Genomic DNA, 26,449 nt, shown 5'->3' with positions numbered 1-26,449 from the left:
CTGCCATTCTGGAGTCACCTGTCTCCTGGATATCACGGTTCCGAGTGTCTGCAGCAGACCCTTGCTGAGTGGAGGATAGTCAGCTTAGAGAAGAGATGTGTGATGTTCAGTGTCAGTCCTGGAATGTGCTGTGGACAAGTGGAAATGTCTCTCTTCCGTGTTAAAACAGCGGCAACGATATGAAGACTTCCCCACATGTAGCAGGGAGTCTAACGTCGGCACAAAACCCGACCCCGTCCAAATCCTTCCCTCAGCAGAAATCCTTCTCCTGAAAATGTGGGGAATTTGTGTGCTTCAGTACGCACAGGCATTTCCACAGTTGTAATTTGGCTGGTGTTTTGTGGACAAAAAAAAAAAGAAGAAGAAGCTTTTAAATTGTCAGTAGATGAAGATCATTTTTATGGGCATGACTATACAAATTACAGAGAGCGAAAGTTTTTGAAAATGAATTGAAACCCTCTCCGGGCAGGCTTTAGTGTGACTAAGTGAGATAAAAGGGATAACTCACTTTAAGTTGGCAGCCTAGCACAGGGTTAACGTACATGTATCTCACCTAAATCCTATACAAACTCAAAGCCTTCCATTTACAATGATATGAAACAGAGAGAAGACACCAGTGCACTGCTATTCTTTTGTCTTTTAACGTGTTTTGGGTGGTTTGCTATGAAGCGGTAACGGCGTAAGAGGATGGAGTTGTTGTTTTTGGTCCGGAGATAAATATCTCCACGTCTGTTGGATGGATTGCCATGAAATTTGGCAAACTACATTCATTTCCCACACAGGATACAGTTTCACTTTTGTGTGCATACATAGTGTGAGTTGCTGGGGGAAGAAGGGGAAGTTCCAAAAGAGAGCAGATGTAAGTGCAAGTAATACAGAGGGCAATTAAAAGGGATGGACGTGAACTCACTTTATCATACTACACAATCCTCCTTAGGTAACAGAGAAAGCCCCCCCAAAACAGACATCAGTATGCCCCATGTGTGTCATCATGAGCATCTTTTCATCCATTCATAATACAACCATTTAGATGAAAAACCCTCGAGACATTCAACTGTTCCGCTCGCACAGAGGAATAGATTTGTTTGCTTGCAGATGGAAAAATAAATTCATAAATACAATGATCCAGCTCTCAGTCAAGCCATAAATGTAAATTATGACCCGTCTGATGTGAGAAGCGTGTGATTATGTCGACCCAGCCTGAGACGGAGAGAGACAACCCAGACGACCACCCAGATGGAGCGCGGATCAGATCCTTTCAGTCTGCTCTACATGAGGACAAATCACCTGGATGACAGGCAGATTTGTACTTCATAACCTTCCACTGGGCGGTTATAGTCTATCTGTTATCTATCTATTATGGTGAAGTAAGTAGCAGTTAGTGAGCGCGTGTGCCGGTTTATTCACCGTAAGGTGGACACAACACATCGCAGCAGCCTATCTGTAATCATTATTTAACACATGTCACATCTCACACCACATATTTATCAGATTAAGAAGCGTTATCAACACTTCACCGACTGTATTTAAAGCAACGATGGACCAGATATGCTCATATTACTCGTATGTTTCCAGGAAATCCACATCAGCGTTTCTCTGTTCACACAGAAGCGATGAAAGCATGGAAACTTGAAATCCTCCCAGAGATACTGGCAGGCAGAACAGAGTTGAAACGTAACCGTCTAATATGCCTCCTTTTTTCTTACATTTCACAGTGTGCCAGTGGGAGTCATCATCAGACTCTGGGTGGATGCAGGGGCATGTACATCTTGTATTGTTTATTACATCACTCGGAAAGAATCCGGAGAGAGTCAGGACAAAAAGGGGATAAAATCGAGCTAATCTTAGTCAGACTGACATAACTGGATAATGCAAAGATTCATAGTCCGATTTAGAGCTTTAGATTATATCAGAAAACCTTAAAAAATGATGCTTTAAATGATTCCTTTGTTATCCAGAGCAAAGAAATGAAGAAAATATTCACATTTAAGAACCGTAAACAATCGCGAATCTTGTTTTTATTATGAAAAAAAAGCTTCGAACCGATTATCAAAATTGTTGTCGATTAATTTATTAATTGATTAATAATCGATTCATTGTTTCAGCTCTACTCCATGTACCGTATACGCTTAGTCAGACTGGATTTGGGACTAGGTATTCTGCGCATGCACCAACATTTCCTCCCCAGTCTTTGACGTGGAAGGAGAAGGAGACGACGTATAAACGGCAGTGCTGTTGCTGGAAATCATACGGCTGCCGCACGACGGCTTTAGCTCGATTAAACTGTTCATGTAAACGAGCACAACAAACAAACAGATCTTTGATGACTTCATAAACTGACCCTCAGTTCAGTATTACTGTTGAACTCGCTTGTCCTGGCAGTTTGTGTTGGAAGCGGTTCCAGGTTTACTTTTGTTTGGCCACTTGTGTAAAGACAGAGGAGATGTCGGAGTCCTAACAATGGTACTTTTCTTCAGAGCAAGCGTTGTGTAATGGGTGAAAAATAACCCTGCTACTGTCACTGAATAAATTCTATTCTCTGCAGTTTTTTTGTTTTTTTTTTGGTCATGGAATAACAGTTTCTTTGTGCCGTAAATCGAGTTTGTGAAAAGTGCATCCTGGTGGTCCAGATAATATCATGCGAGGCGTATTTGGCACTTTTTTTATCACATGACACTATGCAACAACCTTGAACATCATAATAAAACGTTTAAGCTCTAACTTTCACACGTCTCGCAGTGTTCGTAAGGTTTAAGTGCAGCATCTTGTCTTTAAAAGGGCTCCAGACGTCGTGTCCACTCGAGATTCTCATCTTTTTCTGGAATACATAAAAAGCGCAGGACCTCATGTTGGAAAGGCTATGGTCTTATCATATCGCAGTCTCACATTGACTTGCCTAAAATGGGCACCATGAGAAGTGCAAATGGCTATTTCAGGATTTCCTATGGTGTTCTGTATTTAGAGTAAAGTGGCAGTAGTAGTCCTGTGGTTTGTTTTGGATTTCCCTTGGCATGGGTCAGAGGTCTATGGGAGCCTGAAAATAAAGACAAGTTAGTCAAATATAGATGGAGAAGGTTCTGCTTTCTCTCTATTTAGGAGGGGAGTTTATTTTACCTTTCAGAGCCCTCGGCTCTTCCCCACACGCACTCTTGTTCCTCTGGTGCCAAACTTCATAGAAGGCGGTCGAATAGGAGAAAATCAAACACCTGCCACACTGAGGTCTGAGCTAAGGGGCCTGGTTGGGCGCAGCACCCGCGTCGCTCACCTCATGCACATTCGGCTGCAGCTTATTGGTCGAGAATGCTACTTGATGTTGGTGCATCCTGTGTTTTGTAGGCTGATCTTCGACTCCCTGTCAAGGATGTGATTTACAGTCATATTTGTGGACGCTTGGGTGGTTTTTGCAGAATTATGGAGTTCTACCTTGTACCGCTTCACATGTGAGACACTATTAGTTCTGTATGAAGAGCATAATAAAGGACAGGAACATATATATATATATATATATATATATATATATATATGTATATATATATATATATATATATATATATATAAAAATTAGTAAAAAGAACATTGGTTGTTAGGGTTATAAGTAGGATACTCAGTATTGGTCCGATTGGATATCAGAGATAAAAATATAAAATCCGATGCAATCCAAAAATCCTATATATCACATGCTGCACTTAAAGGAGGAAAATGTGCACGTTGGAAAATCATCATGTAAATGAAGCTTGTAAAATAAAGCAGCAATCAGTGTATTGTTTGTCATCATAAGGGAAGCGGGTGTGTGTGTGTGAAGCTATGAGTGTTTGGTGCTCTGAGAGCAGATTGCTGAGTTCAGCTCAAACAAACAGCCTTCTTTGCCATCTTTAACACTCTCCTCCCATTTGCTTAGCGAGGGGGGGGGGGAGAAACAGCAGTTATTTAAAGCTGCTCGGAGGAATGCGAGCACAGGGGGACTGCACCCGCACCACGCAGGACCCTGTAGCTGTAGTGATTAACCCGGGTAAACAGAATAACACCACCTCTGCCAGCGCTGCCGGCTCTCTGTGGCCTGAGAATATGCAACCGACACTCCTTTACCTGCTCCACTCTCCTGTGCGAGGCAGGTACCTGACATAATCTCAGCAGAGCGCTGTCAGCACTCTTCTACGTGCCTGCCCTTCAGTTCCTATAGCTGAGGCTTTTAGACAGTCATTATATGACATCATCCATATTTATGCCAAGATCCTGTCTGACTCTCTCTGGCTCTCTCTCCATAAACATCTCTGCCAGAGGGGAGTGACAGGGTAATACTGGATCCCTGCCCACCCAAGTACTTTTCAAAGTGCTCTGCATATTTCCATGAGATGTAAAAACATTGTGCAAGGCAGAGTTTGATTTAGATTTTTGGGATAATTGCAAAGCTCCCTGTTAAGATCCGTCCTGATCTTTGTGACGCCCGGCCTCTGCACTTCGTCAACGTCCGGCGTCAGTACGGTCAACAAGCTGTTGTTTTAGGCTGACTCTGAGTGGTAATGAACGCCTTCAGCGACAGTGGTGGACGCTGGAGAAGGGCCGCGCTATTGTTTGGATAGCCAACACTGCTCAGTGTCACGGGGGGTCGACGGAGCACAGAGAGATCTGCGGGGGGGGGGGAGGAGGAGGAATGCGTGCACACAGGTTTGTCTTTTCAAAAGACAGTGATTATGTCATTTACTCCCAGTGTCTGGCTCAGCTGCAGGAGTCCGACCCGCTCCATACGCAGCTCTTTCTCACTTGGTGTGGTATGTGGTTTCACAGTGCCAGTCGATAGTGGGCGTATTTGGGCATGTGGTTTCCTGCTTTGGACCCGATGGTAAAAGTAAGCACGTCATACCAGGATGGCCATTCCACAATGGAAGAGTGGGATTGTTCCAGTGTTGCTTCGTCCTACAGACCAATCAGCAACTTCGTGTTTATTCTTGCTTACAGATAAATGAGATCTGATGCCAGTGTCCCAACAGTTATTCTTTCCATACTTTACTGAAAATATTCAAAAATGATGTCCAAACTTTTCAGTTTTCAGATAAATGTGGTTCGGGCTGGGCCAGGTTTGTTCTTTCTTGAACGTGAGTTGCACTCCAGCTCAGCTGTGCTGTGTGTGTGTGTGTGTGTGTGTGAGCATGTGAGATGTTATTCTCTTCAAGTACCGGAATTTTTGCACAGAATGAATCAGTACTTAATCTGGATATTATCCCATATGGAAAGACACATACCCGGTTGGTCATTCAGAGCACTGCTTATTGTTTTGATTTCCCCCCGAGCAGTAACCATATGTATCTCATTCAACCATTGTGTTTAACACTATAAAGATTATGTTCTCTTATCCGTCCAATATGTGAAGCTGGAGACGGTTCAGTGTCGAGTTGCATGAAGACTCAGAGTCAGTGATTTCACTCCATTGAGAGGGACTATTTTTGCTTTGATGCCGCGTTTTTGCCTGTCACCTTCACCGTAACCACAAAATATACCTCGAGGATGATTGATGATCGTACTTTTTGATCGTTTCCTCCTCTTTCTCACACACGTCTGTGTGTGTTACAAGTCAAAACACGACTCGCGGTGGTGCTCTGCTCTTCCCGTGTCTTTATCGACAGCACCGTGGAAAGGATTGAGCATATTGACCAATTTTCAGACGTCTGGGTGGGCTGTTTAAGAGCAGCCCTGAATCATCGTGAAAGTGACTCAAAGAGCGCTGATTCAGGGAGTCTGAAAGTTTGACTTTCTATTTGCAGTTCTGTCTGAAAATGAGTGTGTGTGTGAAGAAAGGGACAGAACGGTCTATTGTATCATCTGTGTGATGGTCGATGGTAGCTCAGTGAGACGTGGTAGCGCTTCAACTGTGGTTTGGAGGACTGTAATTTGTTGTCTTTGCGCAGGGAGGGTGCAGCAGCCGCCGCTGGACGGACGCGGTGGAGGGAGGGGCTGATGATGCGTCATCTCCAGACAGACAGGAGTGAGTGGGTGGGTGGGTGGAAACAGAAACAGGGCACTCAGAGGGCAACTCTTTCTTTCTCTCTCTCTCTGTCTCTAACTTATATCACGTAAGGCATGCTTATTTAGCTGTTGGGGAATGTGTAGTATGTTTTTCCTAAAAGGCAAAAATAATCTGGGAATCACAATAATTCCTCTACGTCGTCATACTGCATTATTCCCCCCATTTTCCAGATATAAAATACCTTTTTGTTTTACAGCTCACGTTGTGAAGGGATTTTTTTTTTTTTGTTCTTTCTGTCTTTTCATTCAGTTCAATTTGCTCCTCTACTTGGAGTGAGCACTGCATGGGAAAATTATATGCTTCCTGATTGTCTTGGAGCAGGCCTGCGAGCTGAACGCAAGTTCAATATTAAATTAGCTCTCAAAGACGAGGAGGGAAAAAAACCGAATCAGGTCAACCCTGAATGTTTTCTCAGCTTAACTGAAGCCATGTGGAAAAACTGTGGCTATACGTTTAATGTAAAACCAGTTTACAGTGAAATCGTCAGTGGATGAATCCAGTTTTTTGGAAAGATTGAAATAGTTCCTGTTCATCCCTCTGTTTTATTTGACTAAGCCGTGTGGAAAGTCACACCTCCCATCATTCATGTTCATGCCTCCCAGTCTCTGAATAACTCGAAAGGTCTAAGCTTTTGATTTTTAATAACATGCCACCTCGAGTCTCTGGATTGTGTTTGGAAGCCTGGCTGCCTGTGAGAGTCTGATTTTAGAGCAGAAAATCTCCTAATGAATCCTGAAGTGACGATTTAAAGGGAAAGACCGCTGGCAATTAAAGCTCCTGTTGTTGTTTTCAGGGTATAACAAGTTGCAGTCGCTGGACCACAGCAGGCACTACACCCTTCAGTTAATATCTCTCACATACACAGACGTACTGTACAGGATCTGCAGAAAACATTAGCCTATGCATTGCCAGTAATATGGCATGGGCTCTAATGTACATGGCAGATGTCTTTTTTTCCAATAGGAACTTTGTTTGTGTGACTCTGAAGACACCAAAGACATCTTTGATGTTTGAAATCCTGAGTTTGGGTTTACCTTGGTGCCACAAGCTTACCAAACGAGCTTGAGCTTGAGCTTGAGCTTAAAGACAGTTTATTTGTCTATGGTGCAGAAGAACGATATAAGCTGATATACTGAAGATATCGCTGCAGAAAAACCTGAACTATTCCTTTAAGTCAGATACCGTGTGGGGATCCACACCCAGAAAAAAATGTCCCTGTAAAAGGCTAAATTTAACTTTCTGCAGTCAGTGTTATGGTTTGGATTCCCCACCACTGCAGTTAAAATGAAGCGTTTCACCCTTAATCTGTTTAAGGGAATGTTAAGTGTGTTTTTCTACTTAGGAAAGCAAGTGGAAAGCAAGTTGATTCTCTGTCCTGCACGTATCCCTTAACCTGGTTTTGATTATCCGGGATACTCTAACTATAAAAAGGAACACTATTATCATGACAACGTTATATTGATGCCGGACTCGAGCTTTGCCGGCTGTTGCCTGCTACATGTGTAAAATGTGCCGTTTGATTTCGTATTTCTAATCTAATTAGAGGCGTTATAAATCAGGCTACACGAGTTACACAAGGCCGATACATGTATAACTAACAGATGTTCTGCGGCATATTTCCCAACAGACGTGCTGTCAGTGCCAGACATGTTCGACATACCAGCAAACTACACACATATTCTTTATTTTCGTATCTCTTATTATGTTAATAATAAGAGATTATAAGAGAATAAGAGATGTTATGTTAATCTACTTGCCCTAACCTATACACTACAAATGAATGCACTGTTTCTCCAAGTGGCGGCGTTACAGTAACGACCTCATGTTACCTTAAATACGAAACTCACTCCATGTGATATACAGTGTCAATTTGGGGGGAAAATAAGCAACATACCCTCTCATGTTTTGTTTCTTTCCCCAGCCGTGTGGTGACCGCTTAACCACAGCGATTGTTTCAACAGAAGTCACTGAATAATGAATGTAAATAATTCGGGTCTAGACAACACCTGCACATATCTTGTGCCAAACCCCCTTTATGGACGTTCTTGGACAGAGGACGGACCGTGTCGGGAGTGTAGAGAGACGTGTGTTGTACTTGGCACCAGTCATCACGTGGCATCACCCTGGGCTTGCTCTGACATCAAAAGGTTTCCGTCACATGACCCTCTCGCCTCGGTCTCTGTCCAAGAAACATTACCCTGCGAGTGTAATCTGATTCCCTCGCTCTTTCTTTGTGTTTGTGCGTTTCATTAGCGTGGCACTGACCCAGACGGTGCTGCGTCAGTGCACCCGGCCTCATTCAGCCGCCTCCCCAGCCAGACGAGGCCTCAGCCCAGACTTTCCCTGCATCATCTCTCCACTCTCTGTGGGTTTAGATTGTGTAATCACATTTGGAAAGAGGCTTTTTTTTTTTTTTTTCCTGCCTTTCTGCGTCTGCAATTCCAATTTTCTACCCCCACATCTTTCCCAGTTTCCTCTCTTTCTAAATCCAGCGTCGAGATAAAAACACTAGAAACTCTCTGACTGTATATGTCAGACAAAGAAGAAGACTTCGGTGTCGTCGCTGCACCTATAGCACACGTTACATGTTGTGCATTTTGGCTTTTTAATTAAAGTTCTTTAATTTTTTTTGCACCAAATGGGGATGTTCCTGCTGCGTTTAAAGTGATCTAGTCCCCTAATTACGCCACAGCCCAGACTCCTTGGCAGTCCGCACCTAATTACTTCCATGTGTGCTCACTTGGCTCAGCAGAAGAAAGAGGCCTCCTCTCCTCTCCTCTCCACTCCTCTCCTCTTCTCTCCTCTCCTAAACTGTAGAACTGGATTTCAGAAGATGATTCGTCGTGAATGTGGGAGAGATGATAAACATAAAAAGGCTGTAAAACCTTATATTTGGCAGGTATACTGATAAGGTGTAAGGTGTCTTTAGGCTTCAGGCTGTAACCAACGTCTTTATTATCTATTATATAATCTATTACTTTCAATTGTTTGGCTCTGGTAATTGGCCATGGTTGCCTGGCAACCTGTCTCCGCCAAGAAAGACTTGGAATTGGAATTAATGAGACTAATTAGGTATCACAATTACTTCCGACTAATTGACCATTTGTACCCTTTTAATGGTACATGTTTTTAGTGAACGAATTAAAGTCAAATAAGTTGTTTGTAAAAACAACAACAACTCTCGAAGACGCTTGCAAAGTGAGCTATGAAAAAGATTCTGAGTTTCCACACACCCCTGCTCTCTCTCTCTCTCTCTCTCTGGCTCTGTTGCTCCCTTTTTCCTTTGATTGTTCTATTGTGGGTATTTCAACACTAACTGGACTTAAAATAAACACAATGGGGCGACCTAATAAAACTGCAGTGAGTATACTGTATATGCTACGACCGTGTCTCCAGCCAGCAGCCTTTCCCATAGATTTCCAAATCTTTCCCATATGTTGGACTGAAGCTGTCAAAGAGATCAGTGACTTCACCTTATTTTCTGCTCACACACTCGCGCGCCGTCTGGCTGGAGGGACTCTTGCAGTGGTGCAATATAGAGTTCAAATGTTATATCTCCCTGTTTTTCTGTTTACCCCTGTATACTGCAGAATCTGTTTCTATCATACTTTCTATCAAGTGACCAGGATGTGGGTGTGGGCTGCAAATTGGACCTTCATTTATTGTTTATTTGCTTATTTATGTATTTATTTATTTATTTTTTATTCATTTATTCATTTATGTATTTATTTTTTTAAATGTCTGGCTATTGCTTGGTCGTAAATGAATCTGCATATGTCATAATAACAGCTAAGTGAATACAATTATAAAAGAAGATCAAATGAAACATTATATTGGTATCGGTTGATATTCGAGGTTGTGACATTGGTTTCATATCTGACACAAAAAAGTGGAACTGAGCCGTATTATCCAGTCAGAGAAAGTGATCTGTGCTTGTTTTACTCAAGTGTTCCCTCCTCCTGTTTCTGCCCTCTCTTCATAGTTGTGTGTCCTCTGACATGTATGAACGGAGGAGTCTGCAGCTCAAGCAAGCACTGCCTCTGCCCGCCTGGCTTCACCGGTCGCCTCTGCCAGTTTCCACTCCATCACATACAACATGCTCAGGCGGCGCGAGACAACAAACAGCCCGTCTACCCTGTATCTCTGAAGCCAGATGGCCAGAAACTCACAGAGCAAGCAGGCATGGGGCGTCCTCAGCTGCCACAAACACACTCAGTTTTCACCTTACCTTTGCCACAATCAGGGCATCACTCATCCGAAGGTACCTAAACTTTTGCCTCAGTAACTCCTTATTGGATGTAACTCCATTTGTCTGATTCCTACCCTGTTCTGTGCGTTCAGTGCAGATTAATGTGCATTTCCACCGCACGTCGGACACGTCTTTAGTCCTTCATTCTCTCGACCCGTCGGAGGTCAAGCCTCCTCACAAGACGGGCCCGCGTCTGATCCCTTCGAGGCACAAACCAAAGGGGCGCTGCTTCCAGGAGACGACGCCCAAACAAGCCGTGAGTTCAGGTTCCTGCCTCAGTGCAGTACTGTACGTCAAACCTGACGCTTCATTTGTTATGCTGTTCACATTTCTCTCTCGCTCTCCTCTTTCTTTAGTGCAACAGCACGCCACTTCCTGTTCTGACTAACCAGGAAGATTGCTGCGGCAGTGTGGGCAATTCATGGGGACAGAACAAGTGTTACCAGTGCCCCAAACTACCAAGTGAGTTCACTTTCTTTCACGCTGTGAAGTGTGACTTCGCAAATATCACCGGAAACGAAGCATAAATAAATAAAATAAATGTATTCATAAAGCACAAGTGATGTCCCAAGTTGTAAAATCAGGCCTGAATTTGCATCACTGCCAAAAACTGAAGCAGAGGAAGAAGAAACGAGTGCATTTTTTGCCCCAGTCTTGCGTTCCCACTTATGCCAATTGGAGCCAAAGCCGATAAACACCTGCAAGCATTAGAGAGTCATCTGAGCTCGCAGGGAATGCTGATAAAACACTCTCCCACTGGGTTTTTTGACCAGTGGGATTAGTGTTCTTCAATGACCACTATTCATTATTCCTGCTTTGTAGATGTTCTGCACTGGTTGTTTACTCGTATCCAGTGTTTACACCGGATATAAGTATATTCGCTTTAATTCAGCTACATCTTGTGCATCCTTGGGAACAAATTATTGTTTGTCGAGCAGAAAACTTGCGAAGCATTCCTGGCAATTCATACTTCCCACCATCGTGAAATGACGCCCCCGAGATGAAAGCAAACCAAAACAATCACCTCATACCTCTATAAAAATGTCTTTGAATGTGTGGTTAGGTGAGGATAAGGGAGTGGATCAAATGCTGGGTGGGGGGAGAGAAGAAGAAACGGAAGAAATTATGAGAATTACACCGAGAATGTGGAAAATAACCCCCTATTTAAGCATGTTCCTATGGGCCTGCCCAGTGCAGGACTGTCATCGCATTGCTGAAGATTGAATTTCAAGGAAATGTTGGCGACTATGTCTTTTTCCACTCTATTATTCTGCCTCTTGGTTCTGACTCAGACAATGCGTCCTTTGACAGAAATAAAAAAACTTGATACTGTGTGCCTGGTTAGTCTTTAGATAACTGGCCGCATGCCCAGAGCGCTGCCTGTGTTGTTATATTCATATCCATTCATCTAAGTGGCAAACGTAAGCTGTGGCTTTGCCCCTGTTTTTTTTCATCGCCCTCTCTAAATGTTTGCGAGGGTAACTCGCCAATAAAACTGCCTCACAAGTTTTACCCCCTTATGGAAAATGTGATCTTCTTCACAGTGTTTGAGGTTTAGGCTTCCCGTAGAGGAAGAGTCATGTGTTGTTATGAGCTCAAACCTCATCAAACACTTTAGTTAAGTAAAGTGTTCAAAGTTTTAATATAATATTGCTTAAATCTGCTTGACAAATATAAAAAGGCCATGATATTGAAAAAAAACATGTTTGCCAATGAAAAATGAAGTTTGTTTACACCGAAGTCCATAGAGAAAATAAGCCATTTTTATATCACGGCACACAGGAGTTGCTGATCCTCTGCTGCCTCTATATTTTATTATGACTCATTTAAAATGATTTGTTTGGATTAACCTAAGAGACAAAAACTTACCAAACTTGGCAGAAGAAGATCTGTTGCTCCTCTTGCTCCCTGCAAGATAAAAGTGCTGATTTTCTCCATGGACGTTGGTGCAGAAGAGTAAAGGGTTCTCTCTTGTGTCTCCCATGTCTTCTCCTCTCTCAGACGCATCTGTCAAGCAGACCATTGTGGAAGAATATGGCTCTACCTGTCCACAAGGCTATAAAAGATTCAACAGCACTCATTGTCAAGGTAACGCGCACTCATAACAGCTCATAACAAGGACAAATCAAAGCGTTTCTATTAAAGTACAGCTACTATGTGAGGAATGAACAAAGGTATACTCATTGTAACTTTTACACCCAAACTCCTGACCTTGAAGATATCAACGAGTGCTCCATACAGGGTGTCTGTCAGAATGGAGACTGTCTGAACACACTGGGCAGCTTCAAGTGTTCCTGCAAAGCGGGTTTGGTGCTGGACAGGCATCGATGTATCGGTGAGTGAGAGTGAGACGTCCCCCTTGTTATTCCTGGTTCTCGCCAATTTCAATATTCTTCTTCTGCCAAAGCGACATAGATTGTAACCCTTTGTCTCGTGTGTCCAGAGCCTCCCATGGAGCAGTGCTTCCTCGACAACAGTGACTGTACGCGCCCGCTGGGCTACATCACCCAGGAGACGTGCTGCTGCACGGTGGGCAAAGCCTGGGGTCGTAACTGTGAAAGCTGCCCTGAGGTGGGCACAGGTGAGTCTGAGAGTGTCTTATGTGTGTCTTCTTATGGACGACTCATTACCACTTTTTTTTTCTTATGTCCGACACCAATACTGAAACATCCCATCATTTTAACCACTATTGTTTATAAGGAAAAGTGATGCACTCCAAGGTAAAAAGGAATAATTAGGATCCCTCTCTTTTTCCTCCATGCGGTGCTCAGTGGCCTTCAGGAAAATCTGTCCAGCTGGGAAAGGCTACTCGTACCAGAACATTAGAGAGACTGTGGCGATCCCTCCCTTCCTCTTCCCTCGCAAGCCTGATAAGGATGGTGAGTAACTCAGGGAATCAACACATGTAACGTTCATGTAATTGCACACTTGTAATATTCTTTTATCTCTTCTTCCTCCAGAAACGATGCGGCCGGTAAGACATAGTTCCTATCTTTAAAACAATGATAACAGTTGGTTGATTTTAGGTGTTGTGGGCTAAATGAACTCTGTCAAACAGGAGAGTCCTGTGCAGACATCTACCCACACCAGCAGTCCTCGTGTGCCTGGTAAGCACATCTCCATTAGTGATACAACATGTTGAGTCACTCAAGTATGAGGGCGAACGTTTTCTTCCTACTGTTTGCTGCAAAGCCGACCTTTATTCTAGTGTAGAGAAATGTGAAGACATAAATAACAAATCTAAAGTCTGTCCCCTTCATCTGTCTTCTGTCGGATCCACAGTTGTTAAACCCCCTCCTCCGACAATGATCCGACTGACCCCAGGCAATGACCCCTTCGAAACACAGACAAAAGTCTTGCGTGAGTGTCCTGCAAACCCTCTCGATTGACTCATCCTTATTCTGTGTTACCTTTCGCAGAGAGTTAGTCCCGTCAGAGCTGGTTCATGCTTCATGCCCTCCACATTCCTCTATATAAGAGAAGATGCTCCACCCCTCACACATTCCCCTGTCAGCTGAATTTAAGAATAATTAAGAAGTTATTTTACACAGAGATGATCCATGAGATAACGGCAGCGATAGAAACCAGCTGAGCCGCATGCTTTGAAATGGTGACGCTTCCACACAGTTTGGATGTCACGCGCATTCAACCGTGAAGCATGAACCAACCGAAAGACCATGTTCACACCCTGTTGTGTTTTACAGAAGCAAGTGTTGCCTTAACCTGACGGGCTGTGTGACACTTGGAGGAAAGCATCACTGCATTTTGTTTGTCTGATTCTGCTCTTGTGTGTTTATTTTAATGATTATTGGAGAGCTCGTGAATGAAAATCCAATAGTCATTTCCTCTGATTTAATGTTAAATGTTAATCAGGTGAACATGGCCTAAGATAGAAGCACTTCACTCTATGGCATGCTTGTTATCAGCTTTGTTTCTATCTATCTTGTATATATCTATATGTATATATAGATATATAAGATAGGTATATGAATGATCCTGGTCCACTCTGTGTTTCCCCCCCTTTGATCCAGAGACAGACGAATGTAAGCTAAGCGTGAACATCTGTGGCCGCGGCGAGTGTGAGAGCACCCCCAACGGTCGCGTCTGTCACTGTCACGCCGGCTACCATCTCAACCCGCAGAGGAACTTCTGTGAGGGTAAGAGACGATGGTAGAGACGGCGCTCACAGGGACAGCGATGAACGTCCAACAAGAAACTCCCCGGTGGAGTTTCTTATGCATGCGTATCAGGTTGCTCGACAGGATCAGTCATTTCAAAGTTTGAAGTTATAGTTTATCTGGACAACTTGACCATTTATTCCAGTTCCAGCATTTTCCTCGTTGGTCGTTACTGTCTTCTCCTTTGTTGTCCAGATGATAATGAATGTGAGACAGAGCCGTGTGGGCATGGCCGTGGCCGCTGTGACAATATAGAAGGAAGCTACAAGTGCCACTGTCACGAGGGTTACAAGCACATGGTCCACGGTGGGAGACTCAAGTGCATCGGTACGTTTTTTACGCCAAGTTCACTCCAGGATTCTTTGTACCAGTTACTTAGATCCCGCAATTTGACAATTCTCCTGTGTGTCGCAGACGCCAATGAGTGCTTGAAGCCGGACATCTGTGGCGTCGGAGGCCAGTGTGTGAACCTGCCCGGTTCTTATACATGTGAATGTCACGCCGGGTTTAGGAGCAAGTCACACCATCATCGGGCCTGTGAAGGTACAAACACTTCGACGTCTTTCACCATGTTATGGATTATTAAGTGTAACACGATGTAAAACCTTCTCTCCTTCAATCCAGACATAAACGAGTGTTTCAACCCCAAGACTTGTCCCAAAGAGCAGTGTGAGAACACGCCGGGCTCTTATGTGTGTGTTCCTTGCTTGCCTGGTTATGAGGCTCGCTCGGGCAAATGCTATGGTGAGTTCAACACTGTCATAATTACCCTGCGAAAGCTTTATTAGGTCATCACAGTGACTCACACCCGTATTTACCAGGAGCAAAAATAGTAAAATGGTGTTATAGTCAGTCAATCTAAAAATATGCTTTTGCTGGTATGACTTTATTTGGCTAATCCATTTTTGACCCGACCAGTGTCATGTGCAAAGTCCAAAATAAATATTGCAATAAATGTGTCATTGCATCTCCACAGACATAAATGAGTGTCAGAAGCCTGGCATCTGTCCTAATGGCCACTGCGAGAATCTCCCTGGTACGTACCGCTGTCTGTGCACCGAGGGCTTCCTACCGTCTGCCGACAGCAAAGCGTGCGGTGGTGAGTCGTGCTGTCCTAAACTCTCCAGAGGGTTTTCCAGCCTTTATGAAGTGAACATGATGTGGTTGGTTCACAAACGTTGCACCCTTTCCGTCTCTCTAACAGATATTAACGAGTGTGAGGATGTCAGGCTGTGCGCCAACGGCAACTGCATCAATACAGAAGGCTCCTTCCAGTGCCTGTGTTCCTCAGGATACAAGCGCACACAGGAGGGCAGCCACTGCGAAGGCACGACTCACGCGACACCCTTCCCATGTGCAAAGAGCTCATTGTGATATGAGGAAACATAGCAAATGTTCTCATCGCCTTTTCCCGTCACAGATATCAACGAGTGCGAGAGGCCAGCAAACTGTCAGAGGGGCCGATGCATCAACAAAATGGGCTCCTATCACTGCGTGTGCCAGGAAGGCTACATGCTGTTTAGAGGCAAGCGGTGCCAAGGTCAGTCTCTTCCAATGTTTGACCTTTGGGTTAGTTTATCAGCACCTACAGTTAGAAGCAGTAGTTCTCAGTATACATATGTATATAGTAAAACCGAAGTATTTGTATGTGTCACGGTTGTGTTTGGATAGTAACGGTCTCTTCCCTTTCAGACATAGACGAATGTGCGGCGAACAGAAGTCTCTGCCAGCCCTACGGCTCATGTGAGAACAGACCGGGGTCGTATGTGTGTGTCTGCAATCATGGTTACGTCCCCTCGGAGGACAAAAAGAGCTGTGACGGTGAGACTGCACTGCTTTACTGTTGACCCACGTGTTTTTTTAGGGGTGGGATATGACATTGGGATATTTCTGCAGCAGTTCGAGTGCTGACGGAGGAGAAGAAGGAGTGCTACCTGAACCTCGACGACACCGTGTTCTGCGACAGCGTCCTGGCCACCAACGTCACCAAGCAGGAGTGCTGCTGCTCCATCGGCGTGGGATGGGGAGATCACTGTGAGATCTACCCCTGTCCGGTCTTCAAGTCAGGTACATTTGACCTTTCATGTCATACACGTGCTCGCAGATTGTTTCTAACACACGTATGTATGTTATTTACCGTTTGTCTGTTTTATTTCTTCGTCTTTACGCAGCTGAGTATAACTTCCTGTGTCCAAACGGCAAAGGTCTCTATTATGAAGAGGGACACCAGTACAGCCTGCCTACCTACCATGGTACGTGTCATGTATTATGGGTTAACATATGAACTGGAATGTGGATGAGACAACAGTATAGGATATGACACATGATTCCTTCTTTGTCTGTAGACATCGATGAGTGTTCTTTGTTTGGGGAAGAAATCTGCAAGAAGGGCCATTGTGAGAACACGCTGCCGCTCTACGAGTGTTACTGTCAGCAGGGCTTCTATTATGACGGCAACCTTCTCGAGTGCATCGGTAAGTGAGTGCATACGCGGCGTAGGATGACACTTCAGAGGTTTTTCTCGCGTTACTTATCTTAATCTGCTCCCGCTGCGTTTCCTCCTCAGACGTGAACGAATGCCACGACGAGTCTCTGTGCAAAAACGGCCGGTGCGTCAACACTGAAGGCTCCTTCTACTGCGTCTGTAAGCACCCGTGGATTCCGGACTCCAGCAGGAAGATGTGTGTGATTGCAACCGTCGCAGGTGAGATATAACTCGTATCTTCCACTCGTTTGTTTCCGGCTAATGGAGGGCATGATTATAAACACTGAGTTGACCCTTTGGTTGCACAGATGTGAACGAGTGCGATGACCCGGCCAACTGTAAGAATGGCCAATGTGTGAACACGCCGGGGTCACACTACTGCATCTGCTCCCCGCCCTGGACGCTGGCCATTGACCGGAACAGCTGCGTGACTCCCGAGGAACAGGCTGGTGAGTGCAGAGCCCTCGCAGTGTTGGGGATTATGACGAGCAACAGCAAGGTCGTGTTCAGTAACAGCGGGTTTTCCTGGAAAAGTCCCACAAAAAGAAACAACAGTATTAGCGGTGGCCCAAAAGTGGAGAAAACTGCACATTCTTTTGGCAAAATGGTAGTGCACAGGAAAAACATTCACACCATTGCACACAAAGCTGATTAGCAGCTCTCCCTTGCTCTCTCGCTCTCTGTGTTTCAAGACCAGTCAAGTGAGACGACTGCAGACAGGTTAGAATATGACTGAAAACGCCAAAGAAGCGTTTTAGAAACGTTTTAGAAGTGAATCCATCAGCACTCCTCTTGGCCCAGCCCACCCCTGTACCACAAACTCTTCCTGAGTCAGGTCTGATAGTTTTGCTTGACAGGAAGGATGCATATAACAAATAAACACAAGGAAAAATAAATATGTTACACAGTAATAAACAAAAATTTTTTATTTAATTTTTTTTATTTTTGAGGCAGAATTATAACGTTGGAAGAGCGAGCATTATATCACACAAACCCTTCCATATTCTGCTGCTTTATCCTTCACGTGAGGATCGCTGGTGCCGATCCCAGCTGACAAGACGGGGTACACACTGGACATGTCACCACACAAACCTCACACAGTTAATAAAGCAATAAATAAAATAATAATACAAACTTTACATTCAGATAGTAAAGGGACATATTTGTACATTTATGTTTCACGTAATATGTTGGGGGTTTTTATCCCCTCGTATGCATTTTATCTTTTAATAGGCATAAATTCATGCTTTTTCCACTTTCCACCTTCAAACTGGGTACATTTTAAAGGCTTACATAATGTATTATGAATTATAAATCCTTAGGTAGGAGCTCTAATTGCTTTTTTATTGCATTCTGTCATTGCTGCTTGAATTGCTCGTGCAACACACTCCAAAAAACATTTAGTTTTTGACAGAGTTATACGTGACATTACTGTGTATGTCCACAGATGGCTGGTTGACTGTTTGACAGTGGTTACCTTGTTTTAAAATAACTTACCGGGCTTATTGTGACAGCAATTTGACATAAGTGATGTTATAATGTAACGCTTTAGGCATGACAGGACTAGTCTGTGACTAGTCTATAATCCCTACAGATTGAGAGTGCAGAAAAAGGCCTGCGGCACAGCTGTGTTGCTCCTGGTGGATGACGGATGACTTTTCTCTACAGTCCTTTATTGAATCCATGAGGTCAAGTTTCTTTTGGCCAGATATAATGTTGGAAGGGTAGAGTAGTGGTGGTGGTCGCTGTCGGAGCCAGCGCTTCTTCAGTATAAGTGTGTTTTGTTAATTTGGCATCATTCTTTGGGATGAAGTTAGTTTAGAATACAAATGATGGATGCTTGTGGTCTATGGATAAATGGATAAATGGCGTACACTGACAAGTTTAAACTGGTTTCATTTTGGCGCAGGCTTTGATGGTTAAACTGTCAGTTTAAGTAAAGTCAGAATATGCTCTACACAAAGGTGGATGACAGGGTTACAGGTCCAGTGTGTAAGAATTAGTGACATCTAATGGTGAGACTGTGCAACACGTTGGCCTTCCCCTACCAGAAAGGATGTAAACACTCTCTCTGCTGTTTCCTCCATCTCCATCTTCTTCTTCTTTGCTGTTTTTTTAATAAATGTTGTTTATAATAAATCAGAAGAGCAGTAAGCTTTTCGTTTTAAACTTTAAACATTTGTCTATTCTGGCTGTTGGAGAAACATAGTGGTGCAACACGACCTTTGCCTAAAGTACATATATAAACCAAATGACTTTTATTTTGATGTGTTTATACACTCAGACAAGTAGTTTATTCAATTTCTGCCATGAAACTCTCCATGATTGAATGTGATTTATAGTTCAGACTTCTGACTTGATTTGGAATGGTTGGACACGTAGAGGAGTTAGAAACCGAATTAAATGTTTATTAAACCAAACCAAGAACAAGAGACTAACACAACAGCTAATGTCACTGTCCTGTATCGATACATCCACTGCCCCTTACAGATACAGATATATATATATATATCCCTTATCCATGTTATCATTCATTTTCTCTGCAAACTGCCTGCAAACATCTTGACAGATACAAATTCCTGTGTTGATGTGTTGCTGCAGCCAAGCTTCCTGTTTTCCTCTGCAGCCTTCTTTTGCATGGAGCACAGTGTGGTTGCATGTTAGATGGAGACCAACTGTACAACGCATGACTAAAGTTCCCTTTCTAAATACCATTGCAGCATGTACGGTCGAAGCCTAAAGAGAAAGCAAATGGCATTTGAAGGTGACGGACCCAAAAACAAAAGCCACTGTGTAGTATTACCCAAGCCAATACAATATTAATGCAATAAATGCTGCATCTGGTGCTTAAAAGGGTTTGGTTTTGTTGAGATTGGCGTCTCGACAATGACCACGGGGATAAAAGTGAGCGTCGACGTCACAAAAGAGAGTGTTTATTTCACGACTATTGTATTGAATTGAGTCAAATAGCGCAGATGCTTTTGTTACTGTGTCCGCCACCTGTCAATAAGAGCTGGCCCCAAGCAGATGTTCATACTGTAACCAGTGTCTGTGGTGCCCTTTGCAGATGTGAATGAGTGCCAGGACCCCTCGTACTGTAAGAATGGGAGGTGTGAGAACACGCCCGGCTCCTTTCACTGTTTTTGCGACCCTCCCCTCACCTTCAGTGCAGCGCTGAAACAGTGCGTCTATGACGGTGGGTAAAACAAACAAAAAAATCAGCATCAGCATCAGCTCGCCTGAGCCTGACTCATTCAAATTAGTTTTGGCGTTTTCCGACATCTGCCACTCATGTTGCTCTTTCTCATTCCTCCCAATCTCTGTCCCATCCAGCCTGTACGGGCTTTTGTTATGTCATATTCCCTCTTACCCACTTTACAGAGACATCGAATATACACATTTAACTTCAGGGTATGTTCAGTGTCAAGAAATGTGATTTCAGCATTTTCCTTCTGCATGTTTTTGGTCTCCAAAACTTGTGTCCATTTTTGTCCCCGTTAGAAAAAGACAGAAACGATCAACAAATGGAGAATGGCTCACTAGTGATAAGGGCTGCAATTCTTTCTCTCTCCTTTTACAAATAGACCCGAATATCTTTGGATTAAAAACCACTCATCACTTAATCGACAAAATCATTGAAACAGTCGAAAAGAATTGTCAATTGCAGCCCTACTACTGATATTTCATTCACAGTTTAGTACTAATGTGTTATTAGAAGTAATATTATAAAAATAGAATGGGTTCGTTTCCGGTATTTACAGTTCAATGTAATTATAATCTTCAAATTGACAGCTGAGCTCTAAGTGTGCCCAGATTTGCTGTGCAGAAATAAATGACCACATGTCTGCCTTTAACTTCCAGCTCATCTCACCTCACAGTTATTCCTTTGTTATGGAAACAGGCAACAGGATTTCACCTCTGTCACCTCTGATCATTGCGACTCTCTCCACATACACTGCACAGATCCACACACACATCCCCTCTAGATTATACTATGGCATTTTTCTTTTATATGATTTTCCCAACAATGTTCTGCAAATGTTTTTGGGCCAAATTAATTGACAGAATTTCTTTCAGCCATTATTTATTTATCTCTAGGTCACCATGGTGTATGGTGGATTAAGTTATTGTATGATATCTGTCTATTTACAACAGGCCAGAAAGTGTTATGGGTGCTATTAGCATTATTTTATGGGGGGAAATAACATGTGCACTTTGGCAGCTGCATGCTTAGATCGGCTCCTGACCTCTGTTTACAAGCTTAAACATCATATAACATCTATGTGTCACACTTATAGTAGATTATTGTATGTGTTTCTTTGCAGTCTTTCATGGCGAGGTCTGTACTTGTACTAGTGCATGTGACAAATAAACCTTTGAATATGTCCTCAAATAGTGTGTAAGTGTATAGAAATGTTGTAAATGTAGATATTTCACATGCTATATTCATCTGAAGTGACACACACATGTTATATTTTTGTGGACTCTCTCCACAGTGTTGCCTAATATTAGTTTTACTCATATTACATTAATTTTAGAACTTGGGACTGACTGAATGCAGCTTCAATGATCTATGTTTTGCACCTTTAATTGTTCAACCACAGTTAACATGTGTGTCTGTTTGTGTCCAATCTTTGAACTCAGATCGAACTGCAGCCCACAAGGACGTGTGTTTCCTGCGAGTGGATGAGGGTTTGATCTGCAGCGAGCCGACGAAGGGCATGGTGGTGACCTACTCGGAGTGCTGCTGTCACTACGGTCGCGGATGGGGGCCTGAGTGTAACACATGTCCACCCAGAAACTCAGGTGAACAGACTCTCAGACCCACCGGGTCACTGTCGACTTTGACTACCATCCCTGCTTCCATCCATCTTCTACCGCTTTATCCTCCGCATGAGGGTCGCAGGGGGGGGTGCTGATGCCAATCCCAGCTGACATAGGGCAAAAGTCAGGGTACACCCTGGACAGGTCTCCCGTCCATCACAGGGACACATAGAGACAATCAAACATCCACACTCACACCTACGGTCAATTTAGAGTGTCCAATTTGCCTTATTCCCAAATCTGCATGATCTGGGAATAAGGCAACACACACACACACAAACGGGTAGGGCTGGGTATCAGTCAACAATTTTCGATACCAGCACCAATACCGATACGGTCACTTCGATACCGGTTCCTGAACGTTACTTTGTTCTATACCAGTTTTATAATAGTTCTAAAAAAAGAAAATTACATTACAAATCCTGAGTTTTTATTTTTCAGCTTTGCCATTTTTACACTCAATGCGGTTGATTTAGATTAAACAAATAAACAAATTCTTTTCAGAGCAAAAAGAACAATTGCAAACAAGTGATAAATCATTTTCATTAAGGATCTCTGTAGTGGCAATATCTATTTTACAAATATTGCATTGCACACTATATTAGTATTCATCAGAGCTGCAACTAACGATTCTTTTCATAATCAATTAATCTGACGATTGTTTTCTCGATTAATCAATTAATCGTTTGGTCCATAAAAAATCAGATCTTTACCATGTGATTAACTCCGCAAATCGAAGTTCGGTACCCAGCCCTACACACGGGGAGAACATGCAACTTTGTAACATAAACTAAAAGTATGAACTAAAAACACTTGTTTGTTCCTCTCTCAGAGATGTTCAGTCGCCTGTGTGAGATGCACCTGGAGACGGAGTCGGACGGCGAGCAGGACTTCCTGCCGGTTTCAACTACAACCCGGGTAGAACCAACAAACATCTTTGCTGCAAATCCACAGTCACACTCTGTGTATGCCAGACATTTTTGCACGAGCCCAGACCCTTATTCCCCTTTTTTCTCTGTGTGCCACACCTTCACCAGGCGACAGCTCAGAGGAGGATTCAGATGAATGTAGCTGTGCAAATGGCCGCTGTGTCCGCTCCTACCTGGGCACCATGTGTGAATGTAACAAAGGCTTTAGGCTGGACCACTCACGCACCCCGCTGCATAGGTTTGTACTTCATCAACAGCATGCTTTTATATTATTATTTAAAAAAATTAATACAATTATTAATTCTGTTGTACAGTAACTATTAGCATTACATGCACGGACTGAATTTTCCACGTAAAAATCTATACTTTATTTACTACTTTAAATTAATATATTAATCACTATGACTGTACTATTACTAGGTGGGATTCAGTATGGTAGTCCAACAGTGAAGTTTAAAGCAAAAGTAACATTTGCAAAAAATATTCTTTACAGTAGTAAATGGTAATAAAAGAAATAAATGTGAACTAAACAAAACACTCTTACTTTACAGATCATTTAAATTTGACACAGCTGAACTTCCATACACTTATTTTTTCTGTCTTAACTATTCATATATTATATTATTAAATATATACAGTATTTATTTTTATTTATTTCTTTTTTCCTTTGTGGTTGTCCCTCCAGTAGATGGTGCCCTAGGTGACCGCCCATATGGCCTATGCCTAGAGCTGGCTCTGCCTACTATTACTAATTATAATAATTATTAGTTTATTTAGTTAGTTTATTTCGGTGACATGTATACACAAATAAATGCAGATGCATCTTGTGTTGACACGTCAAACAGAAATACAAGTTGGTCAAATAAACAAATGATGATGGTAGTTATTTGAGGACCATTTTTTTTACATTTTATGGACCAAACAACACCTTGAATCGATTATGGAAATGATCGTTAGTAATTGCAAATTGTCGCGCGTATAAAATCTGATGAATGTCTGTGTTCCATGTTTTCCAGACATCGACGAGTGTGCAGAATCAGTCGCTCGCATCAGTCCCTGCAAGAGCGCTCGCTGTGTGAACACCGTCGGCTCGTACAAGTGTTACCGTCGCAGATCTCGGTAACCTCTGCGTGTGTCACGTCTGTTAATCTCTGTCTAAAGTATCCAACACACACACACACACACACACACACACACACACCACACACACACATACATGTCACAGTCCACAGTGTAGCTACAAACATGCTCTCGTCCAGCCATAGAAAAGGCTCATACAGTATGATGAGACGTTACATATCATTGATACTTCCCCATTTTTTCATATAAATAAACATTTGTTCGACGTGTTTTGTAATTTTTATTTTTAAATAGTTTTTTGTTAAGTATAAATGCATTTTTGTGATTTTGTTTCCATCATGTTGTGTTTTTTTAATTTCCTTATTGCAACGATCTGTCAACGATTAACTTTAAATCTCTGATGACAAACCCCCTCTTGTTTTGATAGAGAAATATTTTATCTGTAGTTTTTCTGCAGCTGTCCATTAAATATTTGTATACTGTAAAAATGCCACAAGAACTTTTATATGTTATGGTATTTACGACATTCCCGCAAGTCCACAAAAGTCTGAACTAACGTTGTATTTTCTCGCCACATGTTTGATGTTATATTATTGTACAGTTTGTCTGGTGGATTTATTAGTTCCTGTAAGAGTAGTTTCTGTATTTCCCTTGTTTATTTGTTGATGTTGTTGATATGAGAAACCTGAAGTTTTTGTATAATTTGACATGTGCACCAAAGTGGATTTGAATCCAGAGAGAAAAACAGGCCATCACCTTAGCAATAAATGTTTTTGGGAGTATTTGTTTCTCCCGGTAAAACAAAGGTTTGACATAAATGCTGCATCAAAGTATTTAGGAAAACCAAAGACGCAGTTCAAATGAGAAGAATTAAATTAAATAAAGATGTCACTAAGCGGTCGTGTCTTTGTCTGTCTTGTCTTTTTAGTAGTGGCGACCCGTCCATAGAGGGTCTCACATGAAGAAGAAGAAGATAGGAATCATCTCAAATAATTTAGGAAAACGAGTCAATCATGTCTTTATAAACTTGAAATTGGAAAGTCCTTAAGTATAACCCCAACCACAAAGTCTCAAAAAGCACATTAAAGATGCCCTCACAGAGTCAAAAGGTCCTCACAAAGACAGGTTTGATTTAAAAACATGTCCTCACATGTCCTAGAGCTGGCCCTGCCCACTACTACTACTACTACTATGTCTTTTAGTTAGTTAGTTAGTCACAAAGATGGGCTTTTTCTTTAAAAACATGCATTACATACTTTGTATTTATTTTTATTCAAAAAAAAAAATAGAAAGACATTTAATGACATTTTGCAGTTATACAGACATGCATGTACTTTGTAGGCTCCACCAGCAGGTGTCAGCAGTGAGCTGCGCGTGGAGTCAGAAGCTTGAACCTCCGGGTCAGATGAGTCAGTGCTGTGAAGAGGAAGAGAGACGTGAGCTGCTTCTGCTGAGTCTTTCACGGTCAGTATAAAAAAGTTTAAAAAAAAAAAAAGTTACAAGAGAGAAAATGCTGTAGAGAAATCCACTCTGGCGTGTTTTTATTAACACAGACACGAGTCATAAGATCAAGTAGCGCGTGTCCCGCCGTGCAAACATTTGAAGACATAAAAAAAAACTTCACCTTTTTACATTTACCACTTATACTTTATGATTATGATGGAGACGTTAAGCTTATATCTCTTGTTAAATGTGCACAGGATAAGAAACACTTATTTAACGGATTCAAATATAAAATGAGTCTGTTTTCATTTATCCAAACGGATTTCCGTGTAAACCTATTGTCATAAATGCAGTTTATGGTCAAGTTTAATAGTAAATGAAAGTATATTAGTGAGTGAAATAATAATATATATAATTGTGACTGTTAATGGTCTGAAAGGCCTGTTGTGTAAATAAGTGAAATATGTGTTCATTAGTGTGTGATAAAAACCAACATGACAACTTAATATTTAAGTACATGAAGTCATTCTCAGTTTTCTGTGGAGTGATTTTCTTTCTTAACCAATCAGATGTGTGCACATATCTATGAAATGATCTTTAAAGATCGTGGTTCTGTTGTGTTGTTTTCTCGTGTTTGGGGCTCGTGAAAAGGACGTGTTTTTGCACAGCATCAGGACCACATTTCGTATCCGCCACACTCACATCCACTGTGTCTCTGCATATTCCATGAACGTGGGGAGTGCCCACTGCCCAGCCACTTGACACCCTGCAATAATTTATGCTTATGCAGCGGAGCTTTTTTTTTTCCCACCAGGCGCAACAAAGAGCCGCAGAGTGGGATAAAACCTGCAGCAGCAGCGGCAGTGGCAGTGGCAGCGTGGAAAGTTGGAAACAATTCCATCACATATTTTGTGTTGGGTTTGATTCACCTGCTGGTCTTTTTTTCTTTTTACCTGCTGCGTGGAAGTGCCATGCCCCCACACCCCGCGACTCTCCTGCTCTCATATCTGCAGTGTATCTGCGCGCAAACGTCTGTACGCACGGTTTCCCGGCTCCGCAAGACAAAGAAAACCAGTTTCGGCTCTGTAGCGTCACACCTTATGTGATTCGAGTCCAAACTCAGAGGGAAACAGCCACAGTGACATTTGGATTGACTGCGTGAGCGGGGGTTTGTGTGGATCCAGACTGCGCAAAGAGACGCGGTGACCAGGGGCGCACAGGTGGGTGCGCGCTCACTCC

At 42.7% G+C, this 26,449-nt stretch overlaps 1 protein-coding gene across 1 annotated transcript in view; it reads left to right on the top strand.

The window, feature by feature from the left end:
* ltbp3 (latent transforming growth factor beta binding protein 3) overlaps positions 1–23,888 on the top strand; it is a 28,001-nt gene extending 4,113 nt beyond the window's left edge. The window contains 30 exon segments of the mRNA XM_058627871.1: positions 10,005–10,283; positions 10,364–10,527; positions 10,628–10,733; positions 12,273–12,359; positions 12,490–12,606; positions 12,715–12,852; positions 13,043–13,150; positions 13,232–13,245; positions 13,330–13,378; positions 13,554–13,631; positions 14,303–14,428; positions 14,645–14,776; positions 14,864–14,992; positions 15,074–15,193; positions 15,426–15,548; positions 15,654–15,776; positions 15,870–15,989; positions 16,142–16,270; positions 16,346–16,516; positions 16,621–16,701; positions 16,795–16,923; positions 17,016–17,153; positions 17,243–17,383; positions 20,002–20,130; positions 21,579–21,740; positions 22,591–22,659; positions 22,662–22,676; positions 22,796–22,914; positions 22,916–22,925; positions 23,704–23,888. Coding sequence (XP_058483854.1) covers positions 10,005–10,283; positions 10,364–10,527; positions 10,628–10,733; positions 12,273–12,359; positions 12,490–12,606; positions 12,715–12,852; positions 13,043–13,150; positions 13,232–13,245; positions 13,330–13,378; positions 13,554–13,631; positions 14,303–14,428; positions 14,645–14,776; positions 14,864–14,992; positions 15,074–15,193; positions 15,426–15,548; positions 15,654–15,776; positions 15,870–15,989; positions 16,142–16,270; positions 16,346–16,516; positions 16,621–16,701; positions 16,795–16,923; positions 17,016–17,153; positions 17,243–17,383; positions 20,002–20,130; positions 21,579–21,740; positions 22,591–22,659; positions 22,662–22,676; positions 22,796–22,914; positions 22,916–22,925; positions 23,704–23,810 — 3,413 coding nt within the window. The 3' untranslated portion in view covers positions 23,811–23,888.
* Positions 23,889–26,449: the final 2,561 nt, after the last annotated feature.

Source organism: Solea solea, chromosome 4 (assembly GCF_958295425.1).
Source record: "Solea solea chromosome 4, fSolSol10.1, whole genome shotgun sequence".
Lineage (NCBI taxonomy): Eukaryota > Metazoa > Chordata > Actinopteri > Pleuronectiformes > Soleidae > Solea > Solea solea.
Note: the sequence above shows the minus strand (reverse complement) of the source record. Positions and strands in the feature narration are given on the sequence as shown.